Source organism: Vigna umbellata, chromosome 1 (genome assembly GCF_029865625.1).
Source record: "Vigna umbellata cultivar VRB3 chromosome 1, Vumbellata_1.0, whole genome shotgun sequence".
Classification (NCBI taxonomy): Eukaryota; Viridiplantae; Streptophyta; class Magnoliopsida; order Fabales; family Fabaceae; genus Vigna; species Vigna umbellata.
This window is the reverse complement of record NC_142165.1, coordinates 103395554-103422908: the sequence shown is the minus strand read 5'-3', so window position 1 is coordinate 103422908 and position 27355 is coordinate 103395554. Positions and strand designations below refer to the sequence as shown.

The 27355-nt window shown below is 30.9% G+C and overlaps 2 protein-coding genes across 2 annotated transcripts; both read right to left on the bottom strand.

Moving 5' to 3' along the window:
- Window positions 1-324: 324 nt before the first annotated feature.
- Window positions 325-9663, bottom strand: VDAC4 (voltage dependent anion channel 4). The gene is made up of 7 exons (XM_047306365.2): window positions 9458-9663; window positions 6975-7051; window positions 6545-6612; window positions 5345-5455; window positions 4256-4342; window positions 3344-3552; window positions 325-926 (listed from the first exon to the last, which is right to left on the bottom strand). Exons 2-7 carry the CDS (start codon window positions 7021-7023, stop codon window positions 617-619), a joined length of 834 nt encoding a protein of 277 aa, XP_047162321.1. The 5' UTR covers window positions 7024-7051; window positions 9458-9663; the 3' UTR covers window positions 325-616.
- Window positions 9664-13370: 3707 nt separating this feature from the next.
- Window positions 13371-14766, bottom strand: LOC124832211 (Galactosyltransferase family protein). The gene has a single exon (XM_047306360.2). It carries the CDS (start codon window positions 14694-14696, stop codon window positions 13764-13766), a length of 933 nt encoding a protein of 310 aa, XP_047162316.1. The 5' UTR covers window positions 14697-14766; the 3' UTR covers window positions 13371-13763.
- Between the last annotated feature and the right edge of the window lie 12589 nt (window positions 14767-27355).

The following is a 27355-nucleotide window of genomic DNA, read 5'->3' as shown; positions in this document are numbered from 1 at the left end:
GTCACCACGGTAACATTCACTTGTTCGATTTCCATTGTTCACAGTGAATGTTGTGCATTTCAACGGTCATGGTTTAAAAAGTACAGATGAAAATCCAAATAAATGAACATGTAAAATTTAACGTTTCAACTATTAATTCCTCTTGCTAAATTCAACCTAGACACGGAAATTATATTTAATCTAACTTGCAATGATTCAATTGCTCAGGATAGCCAAAAAAATAGTTTTGCAACACTTATAGTTTTTATTCCCAAGGGTAGATGAGGGACCTGGCGAAATGGAACGGTAACAGGGGTGCCATTTGAGAAGATATTACTGCGAAAATAATATGAAATGAGTCACTATATCAAATTATAGAATTTGGCCCCAAAATCATATGCTAGATCCTGGATGGTAGTATCACAAATCAGCTACAACACCCTCTAGCCATTATGTAAGTATTTCAAAACTGGGTCCTCCTTCCCTGTGCCGCTTTAGAATTCACAAATATTACTAGTTTCTTTGGTTTACCTTATGATAGGGGGCTTAAAACAACCAACTACGGGTTTTGGAAACAATGAAAAATGATAGCGGTAAAGGTTGAAGTCACCGAATCAGATTTAATAGGATGGCCAAGTTAAGGCTTCAGAGAAAGAGCAAGACCGAACTTGGTGGATGAACTAAAGATCTTCGTGGAGTCATATTCAGCAGACAGAGTTATAAGTGAATTTGGCCTCCATGTTCGTTGACATTGAAAGGCTGCTTTGCCATCGTCACTGAACCGAGTCTTCAAAACTGTCTTGGGATCTATTAACTGTGAGCTCCCAATAGTAAATTTGTTATCAAAGGTGGAAAACCTGTGCGTCATTTCAGCAGCAACTGTGAATCCATCGGGGCGATCAACATAATGAATGTAAGATGTCTTCAGGGTCTGTCCTTTATCAGCCCTGCATAGTGAGTTAATGACATGATGTTAAACATATACCCTAACAAAGCAGATGAACATAATTCTTGAACTGAACAAAAAGCTTTTGCAGAAGGACATATTCACAAAATCTAAGCAGAAGAGACTGAAAGATTGGAACGAAATCATAAGCACATACAAGTTTGGATACCATACCACCCGTACATTATTTTTAGTAACAAATCTATCTTCCATAGTATCCATCAAGAACTCCCCGAAAAAGATTAAATTTAAATGTCACTAATAAATGAATTTTATATACTGTACTCCGACACTAGAGTTTAGAATAATATCGTGTAGCTTCCAGAAAAATACTTCTCCACTTTCGAACGAAAATGAAAAAAAGTCAATAAAAGAAAACATAAATTAATCATTTAACAAATACCCATGCCTTAAAAAATCACTAAAAATCACCGTCTTTTCAACCACATAAATCGTAGACATAGCAATAAACTATTGAAATAACCCAAGGTTCATAGGAAATTTAAAGTACACAACGTTAAATTAATGATGGAATAATTATCAAATATTATCCTTGTCAATATATTACAATTAGAGATATAATTATCATTATAGCATCATCATTTTATCTTTAATCATCATCTGATAAATTGAGATATGATTATTATCCTATCTATGTATACAAATATCTGAATGGGACAATCTCTACAACAACTCCTTAGAAGCTGGACAAGAAACCCTCAAGGAAAACAAAGATTCCGTAGTGCTCATAGAGATGAATGTGATTTCAGATATGCATTCATTACCAATTATTCTAGAATTGCATTGTTTTCACATTCTAAACACTATCAGTTAATATTGTTTTATAAAATTCCATCAGTTGATATGAGAGCCATTTAGACACAGTCTACAGTTTATCATGAACCCTTATTTAAAAAAAAAAACAAAGCTTTCGTTGTTTTATGAAATTCATATGCAATTTGTGAAAGGAATTATCTTTTACCATCGAACTTTATTAATTTAAAAGGTTATATTTTAAGTATGCTAAATGACTCGATGGTATAAAACCCTAATCTTAAGGGTATAAAACACTCATAAGGATTAGAACCTCAAATTTGTGACTACTTATGGAATCATTGGATTTATCATATTTCATGAGTTATAACAAAACAAAGATCAACACAATTTGTCGGCATGAAACATACGTTATCACAGAGTAAAATGATTCCAGTTCCACATCAGTTCCAGCACAATTTGTTATGGAATCTTTGTTATGTGAATTTTAGGTTTGAGCTTCAAAGTTGTGATTTCCTCTCTATATTAATTTATTTTTTTGTGAACATAAAATTCCATAGTATTATCCTTCAATAGAGGAATTAATTTGAGGATATTTCATAATTGTGCATGGCTTAGAATATCATTCTCTGATGTGTATCTCTCTTAGTTTCCATTACTTTAACGCATCTATCCTGGTATAATAGTAAGAATTTAAGTATTAGTTAAACAATAAAATATCATATCTTTATAGTGATTATTTTAAACTTTTATATTACATTAATAATAATTACTCTTTATCCATATATTGTTGTTAGTGTGATTTGTTGTTGTAGAATATGCTTTCCTTCGCTTAAGTTAACCAATTTTTGGCATCGTATACTTGTTTGTTAGGATATCTGTGATATAAGTTATATTACATCTTATTTTGCTCAGGGGTTTTCTTTGACTAAACTTTCCCTTTAAATCATATTATGTTTCCCTCCTGTTGTAATGTTCAGTTTTTCCCTAATTTTGTAAGAATCTAAATGGTGGACAAATTATGAGGACTAAAACAAACAACCAGACAATGACTTCTGAGGTTTGATTAGATCATCACCTCTTTTAGCTTTAAGGAAAATGGTGTAGACAAGCGCATTTACTTGAAGATTAGTGGGAACAATTTCGTAATTCCCATCTTACAAGTCCATGACATTCTTCTTGCTAGCAATTTGTTGAACCTATTGGCTAAGAAAATTAATAATATACAGCCACTTTGACATGAAGGACCTTCATTAAATGTTTTAGGCATTCATATTTATCACGATAGGTCACGTGACAATTCACAATAAGAAGGTATATTGAGAAGATTCTCAAAAGGTTCAACATGCATGTTTGCTCCCTATATGTGCTGCTCCTTTCTAGCTTACTTTTTCCTTTCTCAAAATAAATAAATAACAAACATTATTTCAGAAAAATATTACGTGACTGTATGTCTAACGCTAACTATAAATTATTGCAATGTTTATAATATTTAAAATTTTATCTAGGCTTTCTGATAGGTCTTCACATATAAGGTTAGAAAACAGAGAAAGGAATAAACAAAAAAGCAGGTAAATGAAAGACATAATAACAAGACACTATAACATAAACTGAACACGGGAAATGTGCAACAACATTACTTACAGCATAAGTGCTGCGGAGAAATCTGGTTTATTGAAGGTAACTCCAGCATTATATTTTGTGAACGAAGCAGAAGTTGTATTAAATCCAATTTCAGCACCCAGACAAAGATCTTTGCTGCCAATTGCAGCTGAAAGCTCCAATAGAGGGGATGGATTCAAACCAATACTAGAATCAATGGCGGCATGAGGATGAAGGTATTGCACATCCAGCTGAGATAATATAGCACGGTAAGATGCGTTATAAGAAGAATCCATTGCTTACATATTGCCAAGCTTAAAAAAGGATGGCCAATTGCAGGAGGCTCCCATTATTGCAGAGTTTAGAAAGGACAAACAATCAAACATTAATAGCCACAGCCCCACCATGAACTGGAGCGACCGTTTACAGGCTTTACCAAGCTACTTCCCAAATAAAATCAACTTATCCTTGTTACCACTCTAAATCCTTACTGGTAAGGTAAATGGTTACCATAAGATAATAGAGAACGTCTCTACCACACCTCCCCCTAAAAGAGAAAATAGAAAGAATTCTTCCTTAAAATTAGATGGTCTGGTGCACAAGTTTATTAACTTGATATTTCTAATTGGAACCAATCTCAATCAAGTCAACAGACTGTATCGAACAATATGCCAACCACATGATTTTCAGCATAACTCAACGCAATAAGGAATGCATTCCCGTTTGTTGTCTAATGTTATTTAGATGAAACTTTTACTATAAATCCGTGGCTTACTTCTTCTATGCTTTAAGCTCTAGCAGAGTCATTATATTTATGAAATCCCCAAAGTGTAAAGATCAAATGTAACATTTAAAATATTTTCAGGAGTAAAAGAATGCAATGCTTTACTTAATTCAGTCTTGTAAATCATGCATTAACATTATCTAGCTCTGGGAAATCAAGATTATACCCACCTTCCCTGACTTGTGATCAGGTATGTTGAAGCTCAAAGCAGCTTTTGTACCATGCAAGATATCATTCACAGTAACTTTTGTGGATACCTGGAAAGGTAAATCAGAGAAAGCATCATGGTAGGTTCAACTAGTTAGAAAATATAAAATATTATACTCTACATTGTTATATCTTAGTCATATCTCTCAAGGTTGATTGCCATATTTTCATCTCGTCATTCGATTCCTATTTACCTAGGATTATCATTAGTTTAAATACTGCTATTCATTGCAGTAGTCAATACAATACTATCCAAAATATTATGATGTATTTATCTTCGTCGCAATGTACCTAAAACCCCATAATTTCAACAATGCAAGCGACTGTTTTCAGTTTACATCACATCTTAGAAAGCTTGAACTTTTAGAAACAATTAGTCGTGAACAAATTTAAACTATTAGAAGTAGCAACCAGTGTTTTTAAAATCCGACAGGTCAAGACACTTGTTCAAAACTCAATGGTTTAAGCGTAATTGAACAGGTTCTAATAAATAATATATTAGTATTATTAAATATAATAAAATAATTTTATTATGTTAAAAACTAAAAATATATCACTGTTTAATTCGTAATATTCAAAATAAATAACAAAATCCAAATAAAAAAATATCATAATAAGTATATTAAATTAATTAAATACAATAATAAGTTTCAATGTAATATAAAATTATAAGAAAATAATGTATTAAAAATATAAATTGATATACATGACTAAATTATATGTTTTATAACAAAAAAATAATAGTGGATAAAATAACTCATCAATTTTTAAATCTCATTAAATATGACTTATTATTTATTATAAACTTTTAAATTTTAAAAGTTTTCAAGATTAAAAAAATATGCTTTTTTAAATTAACCGGGACAAATTAGTTCACTGCATAGGGTTTTGGCTAGTTCTCACGGGTTACAAAATTTTCCCGTTTTATATAATGACCGGACGAATTACTACTATGGTTCCTGGTCCAACCGACTCATCCTGTCCGATTGTCAAAACAATGGCAGCAACATTATGTATATACATATGAGTAGAAGTAGAACTCTATTACTTACATTAGAGTATGTATCAACTTTCACATCCACTGTAGTATTTCCACTCTTGTAGAGCGTACTTATGTCACCAACAAAAACTTGATCCTTCTTCAATCCTGTTGCTACAAGCCCCTGCCAAATGGAAAAAAAAAAATCTGAAATTAGGCAATACAGACAGAATGATGGACTAAGGGTTCCAGTAACTTAAGCCTATTTGGTAAAATACAAGTTTCCATTTGTTGTGAACATCTTTAGCACTCATAGGAATGTGCAAACAAACCATGAACTGCAAGACGTAAGTTCCCGACTTTTTTGAAGCCAACTGGCTCAAGAAAGGAGAAAACAATATTCATCCTCTCCCACAGCACTGTATTTGGCAGTACAATTCCCTATTGGGACGAAGTTTAGTTGACACTGAAGTAAAATTTTGTAAGTACACATGGTTAGTTATTAATGATTTCCTTAATATCTTCAGAATTTAGTATATTTTTTTGTTATGTTAGATAGGTAAAGCATGATTCCCAATGAAAGATAATAGTTCTCTACGAATCCAGCGGTTAACTTTATCTTGCAACTCTTGATATATGAATAGCAATAAAAATAAGGGTTAAACTTTGAAACTGAATAGATATAGTTCTTTTAATCCAATTGTGTTAAACTTTTTTGACCTGTCAAACACGTTTCATGTTGGTGTTTGAGTTGTTTATATTGTTTAACAGGTTCTAACTCAAATGTCAATCTGGAAAACTGTTTAACAAGCCCAAGAATTTATTATCATTAGATTAAAAGAACTATATTCATTCATTTTTAAAGCTTGTAGATCATAATGCATCAAAGTTTGAGACATGGATGAATTCTAATTTTGTGTCTAAATTTAGCGACTAAAAACATGTGTAACTCTAAAAATAACTATACACAATTATTAACGCTTTTAAGGTATGCAAATTAATAACTTATTGACATCACATCAGTCAACTAAGCATTATACTAAATTTATTCATTCTTCCTCTTCCTTTATTTTACTCAATACTCGAATAACAAAGAAAGATGAAAGAAGGATGTGATGAAATTTTATTGTGTCACTGACTGTGCGTGTGATTAAGACTACAACATATTCAAGCAAAATGGATTTTATATCACCATCAACTGCAGTGAAAAGCTGAACCCTAAAATAATTCAAGTAATTAAAAAGAAATAATAGCAGAGTGGGTTATGCATTACCAATCCAGTGGAGTTTGGAATTGACAGGCTAAACTTGTGGTCAAAGTTGTAATCCTTGTATAAAAGGTCTGCATAGGAACAACATTATTTACAACTTAATGCCACTGGTATATTTTATAAAATTTAGATGTGATTTGACTTGATATGAAATATAGAGAAACCAACAATCTAGATTTTATACACAACTTGTTCACTAACATTGGAACAAGATCATTTACAGCTTAATGACATACAAAAATGAATATAATATGATTCCCTTGTCATGAATGGCAGATGCCCGAAGGTCAAATTCTAACATATATTCATGCCATTGCAGCCTGTGGAGTTGCCATTCCCGGCCTCCCTTAACAAATACCCTAGAGCCATTGGCAAAAAAATCCAACATGGCATAACACAAATTAACATCATATGATTCCAAATGCAAACTTACCTCTCGCCCTTTTTCCAATATCAGAAAACGGAGCCGGACCATTGGCCATAATGAATCAGAATGAAATGCACCAAACCCTGTGAGACACAATTATTGTTTGTATTTCATTGTTAATTTCAGAAATAAAACTGAAAAACAAAATAGAGAACGTAAACCAATTAGAGTAGCATAACTGTCTCATGCAACCAATGTATGCAAACATCCAAATGCAATATTGTGTACGTAACACAAGATTAATATTAAAATTATTCAACAAGTCAGATCATAATATCACCGTGGAAGTGATAAATGTATGAATGAAGAAAAAGAAAAATTTAAATAACAAGAATACACCATTCGAAGAAACAGGTGCACAACAAGATAAAATATTCTTGCTTGTAAAAATAGTTTCTTATTTCCTATGTCACGAACTCATAAATTAGGATTTAATTCTTTGCAAATTTTAGGTAGAATCAGCATTCGTGTTTGTAGTTGGGCTTCTATTGAAGCCCATGTGGACAACAATTTCCGGTCAAATTGAGCTATATGGAGAGGCAATAAGACGTAGGGAAGGCATGTGCTACACAGGAGCAAGAAAAGCATAACTAAGGTATAGGAGATGCCTCCAATTTTCAGCCAAGCCAAGAGTAGCCTAGGATGTAATTTCAAAGGTCAAATTTCCCTCCACTTCTATTTCAAAATCTCATCCAAACATTATATTAGTCTAGAATTAGGATTCACATTTCATTTTCATTTTTGGATAACTCACTTATCATAACCATCTCCTCTAGCAACTCAATTTTGATATATGAAACACTTGAGAGGATTTTTGGCACTTGTAAGTGCGATTCCATTTCTAGATAGTCTTATATTCTTAGAAAGTCAAGTGGTGATTCGTCCTTGGTGCTTATCTTGGAGAGGAGCATGGAATTTTATTCAAAGCAGCACGCCTTGCTTCTTCCATATCTAACTTTCCTCCATCTTTTCCTTATTTACTTGAGTTCTTATTTCTTTCTAGTTGTTCTTGTTCAGTCACTTTCTTCTATAATCAACTCTATTCATAATTTATGTTGTTTCCTTCTCTACTAGGTTCATATGTCTTGTATTTCAATTTGTTCGGTTTAGTTTATTCTTAGCTCCATTCTATTTGGTGTATTTGAATCCTAGTTTTATTCTTGTGCTGGATACTAATTCTATTCTTGTTCTTAATTCTTTGTATAAAAAATCATGGATTTAAATCTTTCATCAATATATTCATGACTTAAGACACGGATGAGATTCAGCTCTTGTTCGATTCATGTTTCATATGCCTATGACTTCCCATGAATATATGATGTTTATCAGGAAGGGTGGTGGAATCAGCTATGAGCTTTATGCAACTATGCACTACTGCATACTTGTCCATTTAGGTGTAACCCATGAACATAATCAATAAATTGATCCAGGAAAAGATATAAAAATAAAAAAGGCTCTAAGCAATCCCCTGTGATGAATTAGGATTTAGGACAAAGTTGAAGCCGCTGAAAATGCACATGAATTTTAATTTGTACTCTAATTGGACCGCCCCAATCGTATTCTGACCGAGTAGTTGGATCATCACAACCAACCCTTTCACCCAAAATTACTTGAGGATGAGGGATAGTGTCTGCTCCCAACCGTAATGCGGAGATACTCGTGAATCCCTCCCTAAACTCTTGCGCGAGAATTGCATAAGGTGAACCAATCCATTTAGACAGGAATAGTTGCCCTGCTGATGACGAAGAAGATTTCGGCACCAAGAACCCTAAAAAAGCACAAGAGATACCTAACGTGGGAAGAGATTGGCAAAATTGAATACATTTAGGCTGGAACCTAAACTGGAAAACTAGACTGGAATCTAAACTTAACGGAGGTATACTAAACTGGAAAACTACCCATGTGGAAAAGCATTAGGCTCCTTCAAGCTACCCCAAACTAAACCGCTGCTATATTGAAAAAGTGACACCTAAATCCTTCACTGCAACCACGGGATGTTTATTTTTTTCAATATGATGACAGTTTCGCCTCACCAAGTTAATTTCGGGACAATCAACAAAACCAATCCAGGACATTCATATTATCGTAAGCAATTAATATGAAGAAACTTGACACACAAAACTGACATTGTGAATTTGAGCAGAACAAGTGCGTTATTTTCACGGGAAAATCAAACTAGAGAAGAAAAAAATCTATACTCCACCAGCCCATGTTAAAATAAAGCACTGCAGGTTCTCCATAAACTCCCCTAGTTCGCTAAGAAACACTACATAATCAAACTACTGCGCATCGCATCTTTTGATTTTATATGCACCAGATGCTCGACAAAATACTCAAACGAAAATAAACAACTGTATCGTGCACAAACGATCGCGGAGTGGAAAGCAAACCAATATCAAGAGATCAGGAGTAGGGGAAAAACGGAATAAATCTGAAAAGTGATGATGATAGGAGGAAATGATTGCAAGATAATTATGCAGAAGCCTTACAGAGAAGAAATTATGAGTGAAGCCGAGAGAAAACGACGCGCCGCCGCCGCCGCCAAAGAAAGAGTGGAAGAGAGTCGTTGTCTCTCTCTCACAAGCAGCAGCACTGGTGCAAACTCTGTGTGGGCTGCGGAAGAAAACGCAAAGTTCTGGGTCTCAACACAACTCACAAACAGTGCTGACGTGGCCTCCCTAGCCCTACCTACTCACAAGCTCCCCTTAAAAAAGAAATATCACTATAAACCTCATTGGTTGGTGAGAATGCCCTAACTCAATTTGAACTTTTTGAATAAAAAATAAAAAAATTATTTAATTGAAACAATTAAAAAAAAATACTGTAAACCTCATCATTTTTAAAATTTTCTCTTTTTTTTTTTTTTTAACTTGGCCACGCTCTTGACGCCACTAGTTAGGAATGGCCCCATTTGGAATTTGTCCCACTTTGGTTGGCTCTAGTTAGCTTTGGTCTGCTCACATTGATCCAGGTTGTCATCCACAATTATTTATCCTTCTCCTAAAAAAATATATTTTAATTTACGTTAAGTAAAAATTTATTTATTATTAATTTAGTTGAAAATTATATTAGAATATCATTTTGTTAACTTTATTTTAAATTTGACTTGATAAAAATGAGTTCTTGTTTATATAAATTATAAAATCTCACTTTATTAACTCATAAAAACAAGTAAGTAAAATAAAAATAATCTTATTCTAATAGCAATAAAATTAAAAAAATTTAACTGAAAAATTTAATAACTTTAAATGCTCGATAAATCAACAAAATTTAATAAACTTTAATTAAAAATACTCAAGTTTATAAATAATTAAGACTTAATTGATTTATATTTAAAATTGTTTGCTTTGTTAATAATTTCATTTAAAAGAATTTTCATTTTTTAATTTTATTGTTATTCTATTTCGATTTTTTAAAATCATGTTACTAAAACATATAATCTGTTTTGTTAGAAATGAAGATTAGCACGTAGTTACGTTTCAGAATGGAGAAATTAAGTACTTTTAAAAACAAGTTCATTAATGTTAAAAATGTGTGTTTGTCATTAATAAATTTTTTAAGATTTTACGGGCAATTTAATAGTTTTCCATGAAGCTGAAAATATGTTTTTTAATGCTTTATTTACTTTTTTAAATAATGTTAAAAAATCAAAGTTTTCTATAAATGATTTATAGTCAAGTTTTTTTCCTTCTCGGAAAATATTTCATTGAAAGAGGTAATAGTTTACTAATTAATACTATAACACCTCAACTTTGTAGAATTACCTTTATAATTATAGCATTGAAAAAAAACATAAATAAACATAAGTATATAAAATATATTTATAATACGTCACAAGAAAATCTAAATTAAATTTCTAAAATATGATTAAGATAAATATTTTGATTATTACCAACTAAATATGGTTTAGTGGTTTTTATGAATTTCAACGTAAGATTAATAACTGTTGGATATTAATATAAAAAAAATCTTCTGCCAAATGTTTCTTTTAGTCATTGTTTAGATTAAAGAGTGGAACTTAAAGGTTTTCTGTAATTAAATTTGGATTTACTTACAAATTTTAAAAAACAATTTAAGTTTAGTTTGCGTAAAACTAGAATATCAAGCAGATTTTGTAAAAGATCTTTACAGTGGTAATTTTTCTCATAAGGAAATTTTGAAACTTGTGTGTTGTGAATATTACGTGTATCCAAATATGCATTTAGGATTTGGATAATCTGCGTTTTAGTAATGATTAAAACTATATATCGTGTTGTTTTACTTTGTTGTATGATTCTAGTTCTTTTGTGCTTGAAAAGAGATAAATGAGAGAAAATAAGAGCAATGAAAATGAGAAGTGAATTTGTTCAGATATAAGTAAGCGTGTTTAGAGAAAGATATTTGATAAAGGGGATGTGAATCGTGACGATTATAAGTAATTTTCCACGTATTTTTTTATATATTTTTGTTTCTCTTGTTTCTTTAATTATATTTGACTATTTTTTTATTCAAATTTTTCTCTTATATAAACCCCCAATAAACCTGGAGGAGAAAATAGAGGTAGACACGTGAATGTTTTTATTTCATTTACACGTGTTTTTTTATTTGTTTTATAATATATTTTATTTTTATTTTAAATGCTATATTTATATGATCGAGAAGAGGCAAACGTAAAATAAAATAAAACGTCCCAGAATGAACGAGGGAAAAGGTAACCAAGGCAGAAATAGAAGAGACACCCACAAACACAGGTACTGGTATTATAATCTAATCTAATGAAACTAACAATTGACATAACCAAAATAAAGTAAGTTTAAATTAATTTTTGAAAAAATAATTTTTTGATGAATTAAAATTTTTAATCATTCTTTTTTAAATTACTTGATATAACATCCTATGTTATTTTAATTTGTGGAGAAAAACAACGGACAAATGAAGAGGGAGATAACGAGTAGGTTACTTGAATAACGGATGAGGAGTATATGTCTCTTAGATTATAATTAATAACATGCTGCGACGACCAATCAATCGTATTTTAGGAGTGATCGAATGATCATAAACTTTAAAAAAACTTTAATTATCATTAATAATCAAATTTTCAGTAAATCATATTTACTGAGTATTGAATTATGATTAGAACGTGTTAATCTCAAATTCATCTTAAAATCTATAAATACAAATTTAAGATAAAAAAATAAATAATTTTATTTATTATAAATTTAAAATTTGAATGTTATAACTCATCATTACTTATTTAAATGTTAAAATGTCTTCTGACATTTATTTCCTCTTACAAATTTTGGAGTTGAAATATTAAAGATTTATGAAAACTTGATAATGAAGATAAAAGACGAGATTAAAAAATAAAAAAATATATATATAAATAAGTGTTTTGACTGTGGTTTTAGTGAATTTACTTTGTTGAGTCTATACAAATTTCTTATATAAGTTTAACATTTGTAACATGTTTTCTTTTTGTGGAAAAACAATATTTTTTATATAGCTTATAATTATGATATAAAAATAATCAATATATGATATAATAAGTCTTGTGTCCGATATTTAGTTAAATAATTAAGTCAAAGTAGAAATCACAGTTAACAAAAAGAAATAAATAAATGAAGTATTAATAGACAATAACCAACATACTTTTTTTTTCATCTTCTTAAAAAGTTTTATTTTAACAAATTCATAATAACTCTACAAAGTAAAAAGAATTACAATAGTGTGTGAATAGTAAAAATATTAATAGGATTAGTGACGTATTTTTAATAATTATAGGAGTGATAGTAAAATTAATAATGATATAACTTATTACATATATTTGTTGTTGTTTTTTTCTTCAACTTTTATATCAGATGTTTCAAATATAAGGTTGAATGTCCACTTAAACACTTTTTAGATTGTTTGTTTCAATACTAACCTATTTGTGTTAGGATGAACTGTTATTCAACCAATCCATTAAATATATTAAATGTGTTGCGATATTAAAATCAATTCAAATTAACAATTTGATTTATATTTATAGTTTTATGTATACGGACTTAATCACGACTCAAATTTCTTTAAATTTGATTATTGATATATTTAGATTAATTATATAATTAACTGATTTTAATTATGATGGCTAAACTTGAATGATTGGTCATGTGATTTAGTATGATATCTATGTAGATATAGTAGGAAAATGTATATTTAACCGTAATTAATAATAAATGTGATGGAGAAATTTTTTTCACCAAAACTATAAATAAAACTTATTAATAGGGATAGCAATAATTATAATGAAAATGATAGAAAAATAAGGTAATTTTAACTGGACAACAGTAAGTCCAACACTCGGACGAGCCTTTTTTAATCAATGTAATAGTTAGGAAATAGGGAGCACAAGTGTAGACATTAGAATTGTTAGAGAAGCATGGATGCAGTCCAATCGATCGTACGTGATATTTTTCCATGTTAGGAAGAAATGAAAAGAAAATCCCCGCTTCACCGACTCTGTTTCCCCATTTGAATTGACTTCTTTCTCTTGTTAGGTCCATTACAATATCCTTCAAAACTCAAATTCACCACCACCCTCTGTTCCACAACAATCATAGACCAGGAACGTTCAAAATTGCATGTAGAAACAACAAATCAAGAAAAAATCGCACCTTGCAAGTTAATAACGTTCCCTCTATTCTGTTTTTCAACAAAACACCACATAGCTTATAAAGACCCCAAAAATGAAATCAGATATTGTAACATTAATTATTACTATCATAATATATATAAAAAAAATAAAATAACGAAATGTTGAGAATGAAGATCACTAAACTAAGGTATATGATATAACTTGGACGGCTTCAAAGAATGGGTGTGGTTGAAAAAGGAGAGAGTCCGAATCCACTTCTCTTGATTCTTCAACAAATGAACTGCAATAGTGTCGTTCCAAAGCTCGTGACTACACACGGAGGCTGGATCAGGGTAGTTGTACATAGACCACTTAGCATTGTACCTATTTTTTCCACGGCGACCCCATCGCATCCAATCTCCGAACACCTTATCCTCTGGGCCCTCCACGTGTTTCTTCGGAATATCAGAGCCATGGATCCACTCCACGATGTCCCAGGACACCACAAACCCCATCCCAGACATGTAGTGTTTGAAGGGGTCCATGCTACCACAGGGTATGACGAACCCATAGTATAAATCCTCCCTCGACAACGGCCTCAATGACCGCACCAAACTGTGAATTCTCACGTACGTGTCATCGTCCGCTTTCATCACGTAGTGGTAGGGAGGGTAGGGTCCCACACCGCTCGTGTCGTTGAACATCTCCGGCAGGCTTGTGAAGAACGTCGACGTTTTGCCCCTGTTCATGTTCTCGGTGCAGTTCAGGATGATGATGTCGTCGTGAAGCATGATCTCCATCGCCACCATCACTTTCTGGTCCTCTTTTGTGAGATTGCAGAACACGAACTTCACATCCACTCTCGCTCCCTCCCAGGTTTGCGTGCCGTACACGAGGCGCAGGAAGTGTCGTCGTAGGTACTGGTCGGGGAGGGTCAGAACGGAGATCAGGATTCTAAGGTCTTCTGATTGGTTTTCTGTGGGTGCAGTTTCGTTTGAGAGAGCACATCGACCCAACCTCAGTAAGCTACTGAATCGAACTTCGTTAATTGCTGCGAACAAGCAGAGGAAGAAGATGACCGTGAAACAAGAGCAGACGAATCGCCCACGGTTGGGCTTTGAGGACTTGGAACCCATTGTGTTTTCAAGCTTCGTAAAAGAAAGTGAAGTTTAGCATTTTCTTTAGGGAATGTCATTTGTAGTGTAGGGAGTTTCTTAGATGCAACGCATGGGAGAACATTTTCGTGCTACTACGATTTCCCTTTTGACTTCTCTTCTAAAGTAAATCTTTGAGTAACTCAAATCCATCACATTATTTTTTTGTTTATTGAAGCAAATAGAAAAACGAGTTTTAATAATTATCTTTACTTTTAAATTAATTCTTAAACTTTAAAACATACTTAAACTTTGGTTAGAGGATGGTTAGAATAGTAAGGATTTTTTTTTATGGGTAGTATTGAGCAAGTTGAAATATTAATTAGATTGAAGATGTGTTGCGATGGTGGAGTTGGGCCTGAACGTTGGGCGCGTGGAATTGTGGAATGTGGTTTGCTTGGTAAAGTGGTTTGGTCAACTTTTCGTAATTAGGCGTATTTGCATGAACGAAGGTGGCTTCGGCATCATTCACGCCATACTTGATTACGATGCAAGTAACGCCATTGACTACCAAATAATTCTTTAAGCTCCTGAGTTAAAATATCAGAAACTGTCTTTATTTATTCAATAGATTTTAGATGCTAATTACGATAAAGAAGAAATATAAAAAAAGTTAGCTAATAAAATGTTGTCTTAGGAAGTGTTTAATGAATATTATAATTCTTAAAATGTTGTTAGAAAAAAAAAAGTTTTCTAGCAGCAGCAGCAGCTTGAAGTATTGTTTCCCTCGTGCTGGCATACCGTGAAATTCATGAAACTCCACCTTTTCAGCGTAGTTAAGAAAAATGGAATAAACAATATACTTTTGTGACGGTGGCAGATCCGTTACCCCTTAATTGTTAAAGGAAGGATCCTTTTCAGCATAAGGAATTACGTGTTTTGCTTAGCAATTCCTTATAAATGTTGAAAACAAAATGCTCACAACCTTTTTTTTTTTTAATAATTATCTAACAACTCCTTTCAAATGATAAAATATTGTGTTCTATAATAATAATAATACTAACTAAATATTTAAATAAAATACTTATATACTTAATTATAATATGATTATATAAAATAATTCAAATATCATGACTAATTAAAATTTCATTACATGTTAATGTTAATTCTTTCTTAATTGAACGAGTAGAAGTCTGAGTTTAGTCTTTTTTAATCAAATATAACTCGTTAATGATGTTGAACGCTAAAATTAGTGATATTGAACATGAAAATTAACGGTTTAGATTAAAATAAAATAAAAAAACATCATATTCAAACTTTTCATCATCCAATTTTGGACAATGGAATCAAAATTCAGTTTTAAGGGGAAATTTTGATTTTTCAATATTTAATATTAGAAAGTACTCAATATTGGACTGTCCCTACTATTTATAAAATTTAAAGGAAAATCAAATTCACTAAAATCTAAAAAGATCAATACACCAATTATTCTAAATTATCCAACGTATGATTACAGACCTTCTCTTTTACCTTAAACTCTACAAGGTCTCATTTGAGAGACATAAAATTGATACCATCTATAAATTCATGCTTTAATAAATACCAGCTAAATGATGGTCTTCAATACTTCCATTCAAACTATCATTTTAAAAAATAAAAATAAATAAAAATACATTTAATAACATGGTGAAATATCTTTAACCAGATAAAACATCATTTAGTTAGAATCATATTATTTAAATTATAATTTTTTATTGAATTATGGCTATTTTTTCTAAAAAAAATTATTCAATAATAATTTACTACATGGTCTGGCGTCCACGTAGTTAAGACCGAACGGAGAACCATGGAGAAGGAGCGATTGGTCAACATGTTTGAACTTTCGAATTTGGATAATAAAAGATAATGGTCTCTCGACCGGGCATGGTTAAGGGTCGAACAGACAATCTCAACTACAAAATATTTCTTAAGAAACACTACAACAAAGATTAAGAGTAAGTATTAATTAGTATGTAATGAGCTGATATTTGGTCGTGATTAAGGTTATGTTAATCTTAAGCACATCTCAAAAACTATAAACAGAGATCAAAGATAAGAGGTAGTTGATTGCATTTATTGCGGATTTAAGATTTTGCTCTGACTACCATCCGAGTTAATTAGTGACTTAAGCATCGGAGTACTTTGACAGATATTCTCAAACGGTTTGAAACATTAATAATAGAGGACTTAGACTAAAGATAATTTGAGTTACTTTAGCAGTTAATGAGTAAATTGTAAAAGTTTGTCCTGTGAAGTTACTCGACATACACTCGAAACAAATATATTTAATCTAAGTGAAGTCCATCTAACCATTTTTTTGATATGAACAATATGGTAAAAGATGTTTAAAATAATCACAAAACATGATTTTATGAATATATTTTCCCTGATCTTTAAATATAACGAGTTTAATATTTTCCAATGAAATAATTGAAAAGTCCTTGTACAACATTTTCTTAATATTTTTTTTTGAAGAAAAAGGAATATAAACGAAAATGCATACATTTAACACTTAATAACCAAAAATTATATATTTAATAAATTATATTCAATAACTAAAGTAAGTCATATATGTAACAGAGATTTATTATTATTATTGTTCGTAAAAATTAAAACTATTCATACATATTACAGAGTAAGGAATTAACAAAAAGAGTTGTTGTAGCATTGCTTTTTTATGACAGGCTGGCAAGCCCATCAACCTAAATCGGACCATTAGAAATCAAAAGCTCGAAGTTAAACCAATAATAATATCATTTTTAGGTGAACATTAATACCATTAATAACGTGTTTTTAGTAATACATATTGGATCAATCCAAGAGTAATCAAAGATAATGAGACACAATAAGACTAATTAAACATAATTAATTAAATTATATAACAGATTTACAAAAGCATTTTCGGTTTTGCGAGAATAAATGTTAATATCCATAATTTTTTAAGTAAATTATTGATGAAATAGTGTTCCGTTGTTTATGCAATAATTTGTAAATGTGTTATTTATAAATTGATTTGTTAGATAATTAATGTACAAAATACAATATACATTTGCTTAAATTCACATTTATTTAAAATTATATCTCGCTTAATTCGTATTTGGAAAGTAAAAAAATATAGATTAAGTTTAAAATAATTTTCTCATCAACTCTGTATTGTCGACCATACTTCGCATAAATTATTGTTTGGATTACTCCAACAAAGCTATAATCTTCAAGTATTAACTGTCATTCAGACGGAGACCTTGATCTTTGCGTTTCGTATGTTACTTACTACTCATATTTTGGTTAATAGTTTTTTTTATAACCCATCATATTCCATAATTATATAATCCCAAACATTTCATAATTATATGACTTCTAATATTTCATAAGTTCTACTAAATTCTCTATAATAAAATGAAGACTTAAATAAATGTGTACTATAATCTATAAATAGGTTATGAACTAATAATTGACTTAAAATCATTCAAGAATAAATTTTTGTTAACAATATTTAAAAAGCTATTTATTATAATTTTTTTAAAACTCAATTATTAAAATAAATTAATTATGAATTTAAAACAAATACTACAATTATTAGTTTATAATAATTTAAAAACAAGTATATCAACACAAAACAACCCAACCTATGAATAAATATCATGACAAAATAATATATTGATATTTAAAAAAAATTATTAACAATTTTTTATTATTTTCGAGTAAATATTTAGTTAAATTTATTGTTAGGACATGATAAAATCAATTACAATATATTTAAATTTGAAATTTGTGATTCTATATATATTATACCATACTAGTTTGCATAAAAAGATAACTAATTTAAATTATACGAAGTTTTAGGTGACTAATCCAAATTTAAAAACACATTTATCACTCTTCGTAAAAAACATTATATTCAAATATATATATATATATATATATATATATATATATATATATATATATATATATATATATATATATATATATATATATATATATATATATAATTTTATTTTTTGAATTTCACATTGCCAACTTTGGCAAAGAATGTAAAGGCCAACTTAGCCAAAAGTATATATTTCATACAAGGCCACCGCAATGCCACAAAATATAAGCCACCTACACGTTTGTACTTCTACATACCAAAAATTCCGTTGGCCATACACTAGTTTTGGAAAAGTTTTTTAACTAGTTAAAAAAAACTTTAATATTCATTTCAAAATTGGTATACATACAGACTGTATAAAAAGTATATCTTTTTATATCAATTATATTAAACTCAAATAGTATAGAAAGTATTTCACATATTTGCATTTTACTTTTCATTTGGTTCACATCATTCACGTTTAAGCACGAATATTTGAATCAGTCAGATGATTTTGAACACCAATAATATATGTTGAAATTTGTGGATATCCTCACCTACATAAAAGGAAAAAATAATAGTAAGAAATTTTGAGTCTTTTTTCAAAACATAAAAAATAACAAATATCTCCAGACACAACAAACTTGTATTTATTGATACATCTAATTTCATTAATAAAAACAATAATAAAAGGAAAACTCACAATAAGTACTAAGCACCTTGTCAGAAGGCTCACCAGCAACGAAACTGTGACAAATCATCCAATTGTCTTCTTATTCTCATACACTGACATTAGTCGTAGTAGCTACACTCTCGTACAGGATGGAACACGAATATTTTTGGATAAAATCTGCAACGGATAATTGATATTTGTGGATAATTACTATCTGTAGACTGTGGGTAGCGGATTTTTTAATATTTGCTTATAAACAGGTCGGGTACAGGTATTATTGTAACATCCCAAAAATTCACCCTTTAAAAATCAAAATTTGAAATATTGTAATAATACATTTACAGTAACACCCCGTAACCTCATACTTAAATCTATACATAAGTTTTAAGCTCAGACTTAACTGCAAAGATAACATTAAATCCTTCTAATTCGTTCTTCCATCTCTTCCTTCATTTGCACCGAATCACGCGACAATCCTTCATCTGCTCCCGTATAACAAATACGTTATACGATCATCGCAAAAATATGATTTTCCGGCACAAACAAACAAGTAAGGGTGAGCTACCATGCAACATTCAAAGAAAAACGTTACACTATTGCTATACGTAATACATTCACCATAATTTCATGTAAAATGCAATTATCATTCTAGACTCTATTATCCGGATATAATGTTGATGGAAGTCTCGGGTGGTCATGCACTTGTGGTGATTTCAACAACAAAAATTTTGGCCAAATATAATATATCATATCACCCACAAGGTTAATCCATTAATGTCTATAAACATAGACTAGGACCTCCTACTACTCTCACCACATAACACATCCTTCTCTAATTGATACTGGAAGATTATTAGAGTTTTAGGATAACCACCAACAACAGGACCCTCAACATCAACATATACACTAATACCATACCAATATAGAATCTCTCCATGAGACTCATATCATGCTCATTTTTCTCAACTCATGTCATACTATTACAAAATCTCCACATAATACACATATCATGATCAGATGCATAATTTCATGTCAACATCATAAAATACATTTATCACAGTAATTTTAACATATCTCTTGCATTCACATACTTCCACGTAATTCATGTCATACTATGCATAGTACACTTAATTCAACACCAACACAACATTAACTAAAATTGGAACCGAACACTAAGAACTTTGACCGAACTTTAAAGACCGATCGCTAATAGCCGAACATTATTGGGACGAATACGGTTTGGACGAACGCTATGGACCGGACGCTATCTGCCGAACGTTATTCGCTGAACACTATTTGGTTGGATCCTATTTGAACGAACGCTAGGGAAACATGTACTATTGAGCTGAACGCTAAAACTCGGGACTCTATATTGACCAAACACTCTTAGAACGAACACAGATCAAACACTAGGCCGAACGCTCAAAGCCGAACGCCAGATCGAGCCCTAGTTGAACGAACGTTCAAAGGTCAAATCTCACTGAACACTGCCTATGATGAACACTATCTGAGTGCAACATCATCGAGACCGAACGTTCCCTACGAACGACCCCTAACTATTTACGATCCATACCTGAGACAAACATCATCCAAACCGAGCATTACCTATGAATGATCACTACCTGAATCATGCATCATCACGACTAATCACTACTTATTAATCGATCGCTACCTAGGAACAAATGTCAAGGCCGATCACTACCCATAAACGATCGCCACCTCAGAAAAACATCAGCAATAAAGATCATTCCCTATAACTCTCGCTTTGAGACAGAACCCTATAAAACCGCACGCTAAGGTCGAAGCCCATTTGACCGAATACGATAAGGACAAACGCTAAGCTTGAAACCCCTTAATCCTAACACTGTAAGGACGAACGTTAAGCTTGAAACCCATTTAACCTAACACCATAAGGACGAACGTTAATCTTGAAACCCATTTAACCTAACACTATAAGGACGAACGTTTAGCTGAATCTCATTTAACCTAACACTATAAGGACGAACGTTTTGAGTCTTACTTGAACGCCTAGAGCACTCTGCCGAACACCTAAAGCACTGGCCGAACGTATTCAACTAATCCTCAGGGTACCAAATTAAGACCGAACACTAGCTACCTAAGAGCAACTATCATTAAGATCAAAAGCTACCTAATAACGCTCGCTATCTGAGAACAAATATCATCAAGACCGAACGCTCGCTACTATCCATGGACATTCGCTATCTGAGAACAAGGAATATCAAGACCGAACGCTCGCTACAACCTATGGGCGTTCGCTATCTGAGGACAATGAACATCTAGACCGAACGCTCAAGATTGTTACCCGAGAATACCAAGTTAAGAACGAGCGTTTATATTCATTAATACACCAAGGCCGAACGTTTAAGTTTCAAACTTAGAATATTAAATTAAAGCCGAACGCTCATAATCACTAATACCCAAGAACGAACACTTATGATCCAAACTTAAGAATCCCAAATTAAGGACGAACGACTACAATTACTAATTCACTGTATACATTTTGGACGAACGTCTTGTACATGACTAACTTTACCTAAGGACGAACGCTCAATGAAACGCTTAAGGACGAATGCTCAACGAAACACTAAGGACGAACGCTCAACGAAACACTTAAGGACGAATGCTCAACGAAACACTTAAGGACGAACGCTTACTATATCACTCATGAACGAACGCTCACTATATCACTTAAGGACGAACGCTCACTATATCACTTAAGGACGAACGCTCGAAGAAACACTAAAGGACGAATGCTCGATTACACCCATATACCGAACGTTCACTTACACTAAAATACCGAACGTTCATTTACACTTAAATGCTGAACGCTGACTTACACTCAAATACCGAACGCTCACTTACACCCAAAACCGAACGCTCACTTACACCCAAAACCGAACGCTCACTTACACTTGAATGTCGAACGCTCACTAACACTCAAAAGTCGAATGCTCACCAACACTCAAAATCCGAACGCTCACTAACACTCAAATACCGAACGCTCAACAAATTGGACGAACGTCCAGTTTCACCAGAATTGGACGAACGTTAGGCCGACCACTATCTGGTCGAGCACAGTTGGAACGAACGTCCAATTTTGAATCATCAAAATTGGACGTACGCGCATTCTGCAGAATTCTGCAGAATCGCGCAGATTCCAGAGAAACCCAGAAAACCCCATTTTTCAACCCCAAAATTTCCAGATTTCCTTCCAACCCAAAGCATACAAGGTTTCATACATAAATCACTTCCCTTTGATCAATTATAACAATTCAAACTCACTCAAGTCAATTCCAAACAGCATAACACAGATTCAACACAACCAACCATGCATAATTCAATTCATACACCTAACACGTAATACATCTGAAGAAGGTAATCCAGCTCCCCTTACCTGGTTTTCTCCAAGCACAACCATCCTACAGCCAAGAACTCTGCCCCGATCGGAAGGACGAAAACATTCGGTTGAAATGAAGCCCTCTACTCCGCGGAGGCCATGGTAGCATCAGAATAGAATTCCTATGGTTCAAGGTGCTGGAATTTTAGAGAGAAGCGAGAGAATTTTGGAGATGAAGTTTTAAAGAGAGAAAGAATGGGTTCCTTCCTCGTGAGCTGCTCTCCCTCGTGCCCAATCAAGAGACCTTCTCCTTTTCTCCCCTCCCGTAATAATTCCACTCCAATAATGCACTCCAATAATTGCATTCTAATAATGCAACCGTGTCCCCACCCTTCTCTAAAATATAGGTCCTTACAATTATACTATCCGTATCTGTACGGATGTCCACTATTCACAAAAAATAAAAATAAAAATTTAATTTATATTTTATTAAGTTAAATTTAATTAAAATTAACGTTTTATAATGTTAAATATAATTAAAGTTAAATTTTAATTTTATATTTAATTTAATATATATTATATTTTATATATTTTTTGTAATTTTATTTAAGTTTTATTATAATATTTTATAAAAATATATATTTTTAAATATTTGCGGATATCCACGGATATCCGCGGATATTTTTTAAGAGGATATCCGTGCGGGTAGTAGGTCGGATAGCGAATGAATTTCTTTTTGTCGGGTTGAGGTGCGGGTAGACACTATTTGTGCCCAACCCGACCTGTTGCCATCCTTACTCAGTTCTCGTGCTTAATACAAAAAATCGTTATAAAAAATGATTTTTCACCTTTGTCTAGTTTTTTCTTTTACGATTACAAAGTTTGGACTTAGTCTACTATATTCATTTTTGCTATGAGAATGGACAAAGAAAGAGATGTCATTACCTTTTCTATCGCCAATACATGCTTTCTTGAAACAATTTTATTTTATGGAAAAACTTCTTTCTTTATCTGGTCAAGTTGAATTTCATATCACATGGTATGATGGAACTCTTCTCCAACTTGCATAAGCTATAAAGAGAAAAACTTAGTATGATGATCTCTCAAAAAATGACTTAAAAAAGAAAATAGAAAAAATATTCCTTTAATGATCCCAAAACATAAGTAGAATATTTTCACAAGAATAACTAAATTTCCATTCACAAAATATGAGTTGTAGATGAAGGAAAGGATATATATATATATATATATATATATATATATATATATATATATATATATATGAAAGAGAGACTAAAAGACAAAAAAGTGGATGTCCAAGTCAAAGGATGGAACACCCCAAATTGAACTAAAAACGATTTGTTGTAAGTGATGGAGAACTTCATACTCGTACTCTCTTCAACTTGTTGATATTTTAACAGAGAATTTACGAGATTTTTCAATCTCAAATTGAGGCTCCAATAAGCTAACCTACTTATGTTTCTAAAAAATCATATAATTATAAAAGAAAATTGTACATTTATATAATTTGTACAAATTAAAAATAAAGAAAACAATATCAATATTTTATTCTTCAAAATAATAAAGTCATCATAGTTGAGACTTCATCTTCTTTTATTTTCTTAACAGTTTTGTGTTTAATGATTTTCATATCAATATACCCCTGTAACGTGCTCAACACAACTGTCTCCCCAACTGCCTTCTGGGGAATTTCAGAAGTTACATGGGGTATATGTCGCGGTTCTCTGGGCAACCGCGGCATATACCCCCTGTAACTTCTGAAATTCTCTGACCCAGTCAGCACCTGCAATAAATTGGGTGGGTATATGCCGCGGTTCCCCAGAGAACCGCGGCATATACTCTGTTATTTAATTTTTTATTCATACGTGGCGTCAAAGGCAATGGTTGACTGGGGTATATGCCGCGGTTCCCAGTAGAACCGCGGCATATAGGTTCGTTTTATTTACAAAACTGCTACCGCGCACCATTATGCTGCGGTTTTCGTTGAACCGTGGCGTAATGTGCGCTGTAAAAACCCGATTTTTTACTAGTGCATCATACTAAATTGGTTGTAATGAAATGAATATGAATATTCATATTTAGAATATATAAATACGCTTTTAATGTATTTGAAATTAATGAATGTTCATATGTATTAATGTAAAAACATATTGGAAACTCAATATCTAGTAATAATAAATTTGTGAATTTTATTAAAACACTTAAGGAATCACGCACAGGAAAACAATTTCATTAAGTAGAAACACATATGTAAATAAGAGTTTAACATCTAAATAAAAACATACCATAAATATGTTTAGGTATCTCAAAAATTACATTTACAAATACTTAACAAAAATATAATTACTTATTATGTAATTTTGATAAATTTATAACTATTTCGTATAACTTTTTCGGGAATGAATTATAAACCTTCTATTTAACTTTTATGACAAAAATTACAAATCTTAGTGTAATTTTTTTTTCTGACAACAACAGTAAATCTTTTAATATAAATTTTCAGAGAAAATTATAAATCTTTTAATAACATATATGTAATAAAATTCCCTGTATACCTAATAAACTTTTATTCAGGTATGATGGTAAGTGTTAAATAAACTACTCATTTTATACCATTATCCTTTCTTTATGTTTTATTTAATATGAAACTTTAGTGAATATCCAGTTAAAGACTAATACTTAATTTTAGTGAATACCTATTTAACTTAGAATAAAACTATACATTATTTTAGTAAACCTTTATTACATAATATTTTGTTAAATTATATTAATTTAATAATTGATTTATGTAATTTAAAGAATACTAAATATGTGATGATTATTAAAATATAAATATATTAAAGTTATAGAAATTATTTTAAAATTATTAAAATTAATTTTTCTCTCCTCCCTCAAAAAGAATATTTTGGTATTTTATTAAAATTGATAAAATATCATAAAACATGTTTCAGTTTCATTAATACGTTAAGCTTTTTAAAAGTGAGAACAAAATGTTATATTCTTATAGATGTAGAAAACAGTGATTTTTGAGAGGAGACATCCTTCATAATTTATATCATCAAGAAAACATATAAGAAAAGTAAGTGAAGAAAAAATAATTGATTTAGAAAAGAACTATACAATATATCCAAGTAAATTTTTTCTATTATATATGTAAGATCAGTGAGAATTATGAAATTCAACCTCTTATTCATTTTCATTCAATTAAAATTATAAAAATTGCTTACATATTTAACTTAAAAAACTTACACAAATCCTACAATACTATTCCCTTGTAAGAAATTATGTTAGTGAGAAATAAATTAGAAAATTAAAGGACAACAAAATATGATAGATGATAAATGATAATATGGTTTAACATTGGAGAATTTGACATCGAATAGAGAGGAAACAAATTTTTTTCCAGTACTTACATATATAATTTATGAGTATGTTGGAAGTTTCACATCAACAAGAAATAAGATCAATTTATAATATACAAACCGATTTTGTGGGGTTGAGTTAGACTTAAAACTCACTTTCTAATATAATATCAGAGCCAAGTTAGAGCTTATTCTAGCAATATTTATTGTTTCTTCGATTTTATAGGGTTGAATTAAGCTTAAAATCTACTTTCTAATAAAATAGCTTTATGTTATTTAAAATTAAAATTAATGATTTTATTGTATCTTGTTCTATAAAAAAAAACGATTAAACTCAAAGACTTTCTGATAAAGAAAAAATAAACAAAAATGAATGGATACATAAAATAATTTGTGGGCAGCTTTATAATAGTTACAAATTCAAATTCATAGTTCTCTTGTGTCGTATTTTATAAAAATATAAAAAAATATAGCGACAAAACTATGGACTTTCTGATAAAGAAAATAAAATAAAATAAAATGAATGGATAGAAATATACGAAAAATAAAGTATAAATTAAACTTATTTGATTATAATAAAATGAAGAATAATTAATGGGAGTGATAGAAGTAAATAAAAACAGAGGATAAGTTAAATAAAAAGTTATCATAAATGCTATCTTCCTGTTTTTTAGCTGGAGAATACAAGATATCATACTGCAATAGTCAAACTGGGTAGTGTTATTTTTCTAGTTTTAAGCTTGAGATCCCTATAGTTTTTACAAATAATTGAACAGACCTAAATTTTATTTTAAAAAATGTGCCTATTTTTTTTATAATCAGGTTTTAATCACGAACTTATATTGAAAACATTATCAAATTATCCAAATCCATATTCACTTAAACATCGCCATTCTGGCATTAAAAAAATTGTTTTAAATTATTTTCATAACTGTTTTCCTTATCGGAACTGGATAGCCCCGTTCCTTCTGATACGTACTCAATTAATATTTTACCTTTGAAGTTTATAACATATTATGGTATCAAACTAAACTATTGCTATAAACTTATATTATAAGAATATAACCAAAGCAATTTGTGACGTAGTTTAGTCATATATATTCTAACTTTTTTTTTCAGTTCTCGTTGCCATCCTCGTACATGTTATCTCAGACAAAAAAATTAGCATTAGTACAGGGACAAACGTGGTCTCTCTGTCTCAGGCTATCATGTTTATTTATTTGTTTGTTTCAGTTTATACGTATTAAAAAATAAATCTAAATTTGAAAAACACCTTATATTTTAGTTTTTCTTTTATCTAATCATACATTAGATTTATTTAAAGAAAAGGCCATTAACTTCTGCAAAATCATCAGTACTTTGTACATGTTTGGTGAAGTAGAAAAAGAAGAAAAACAG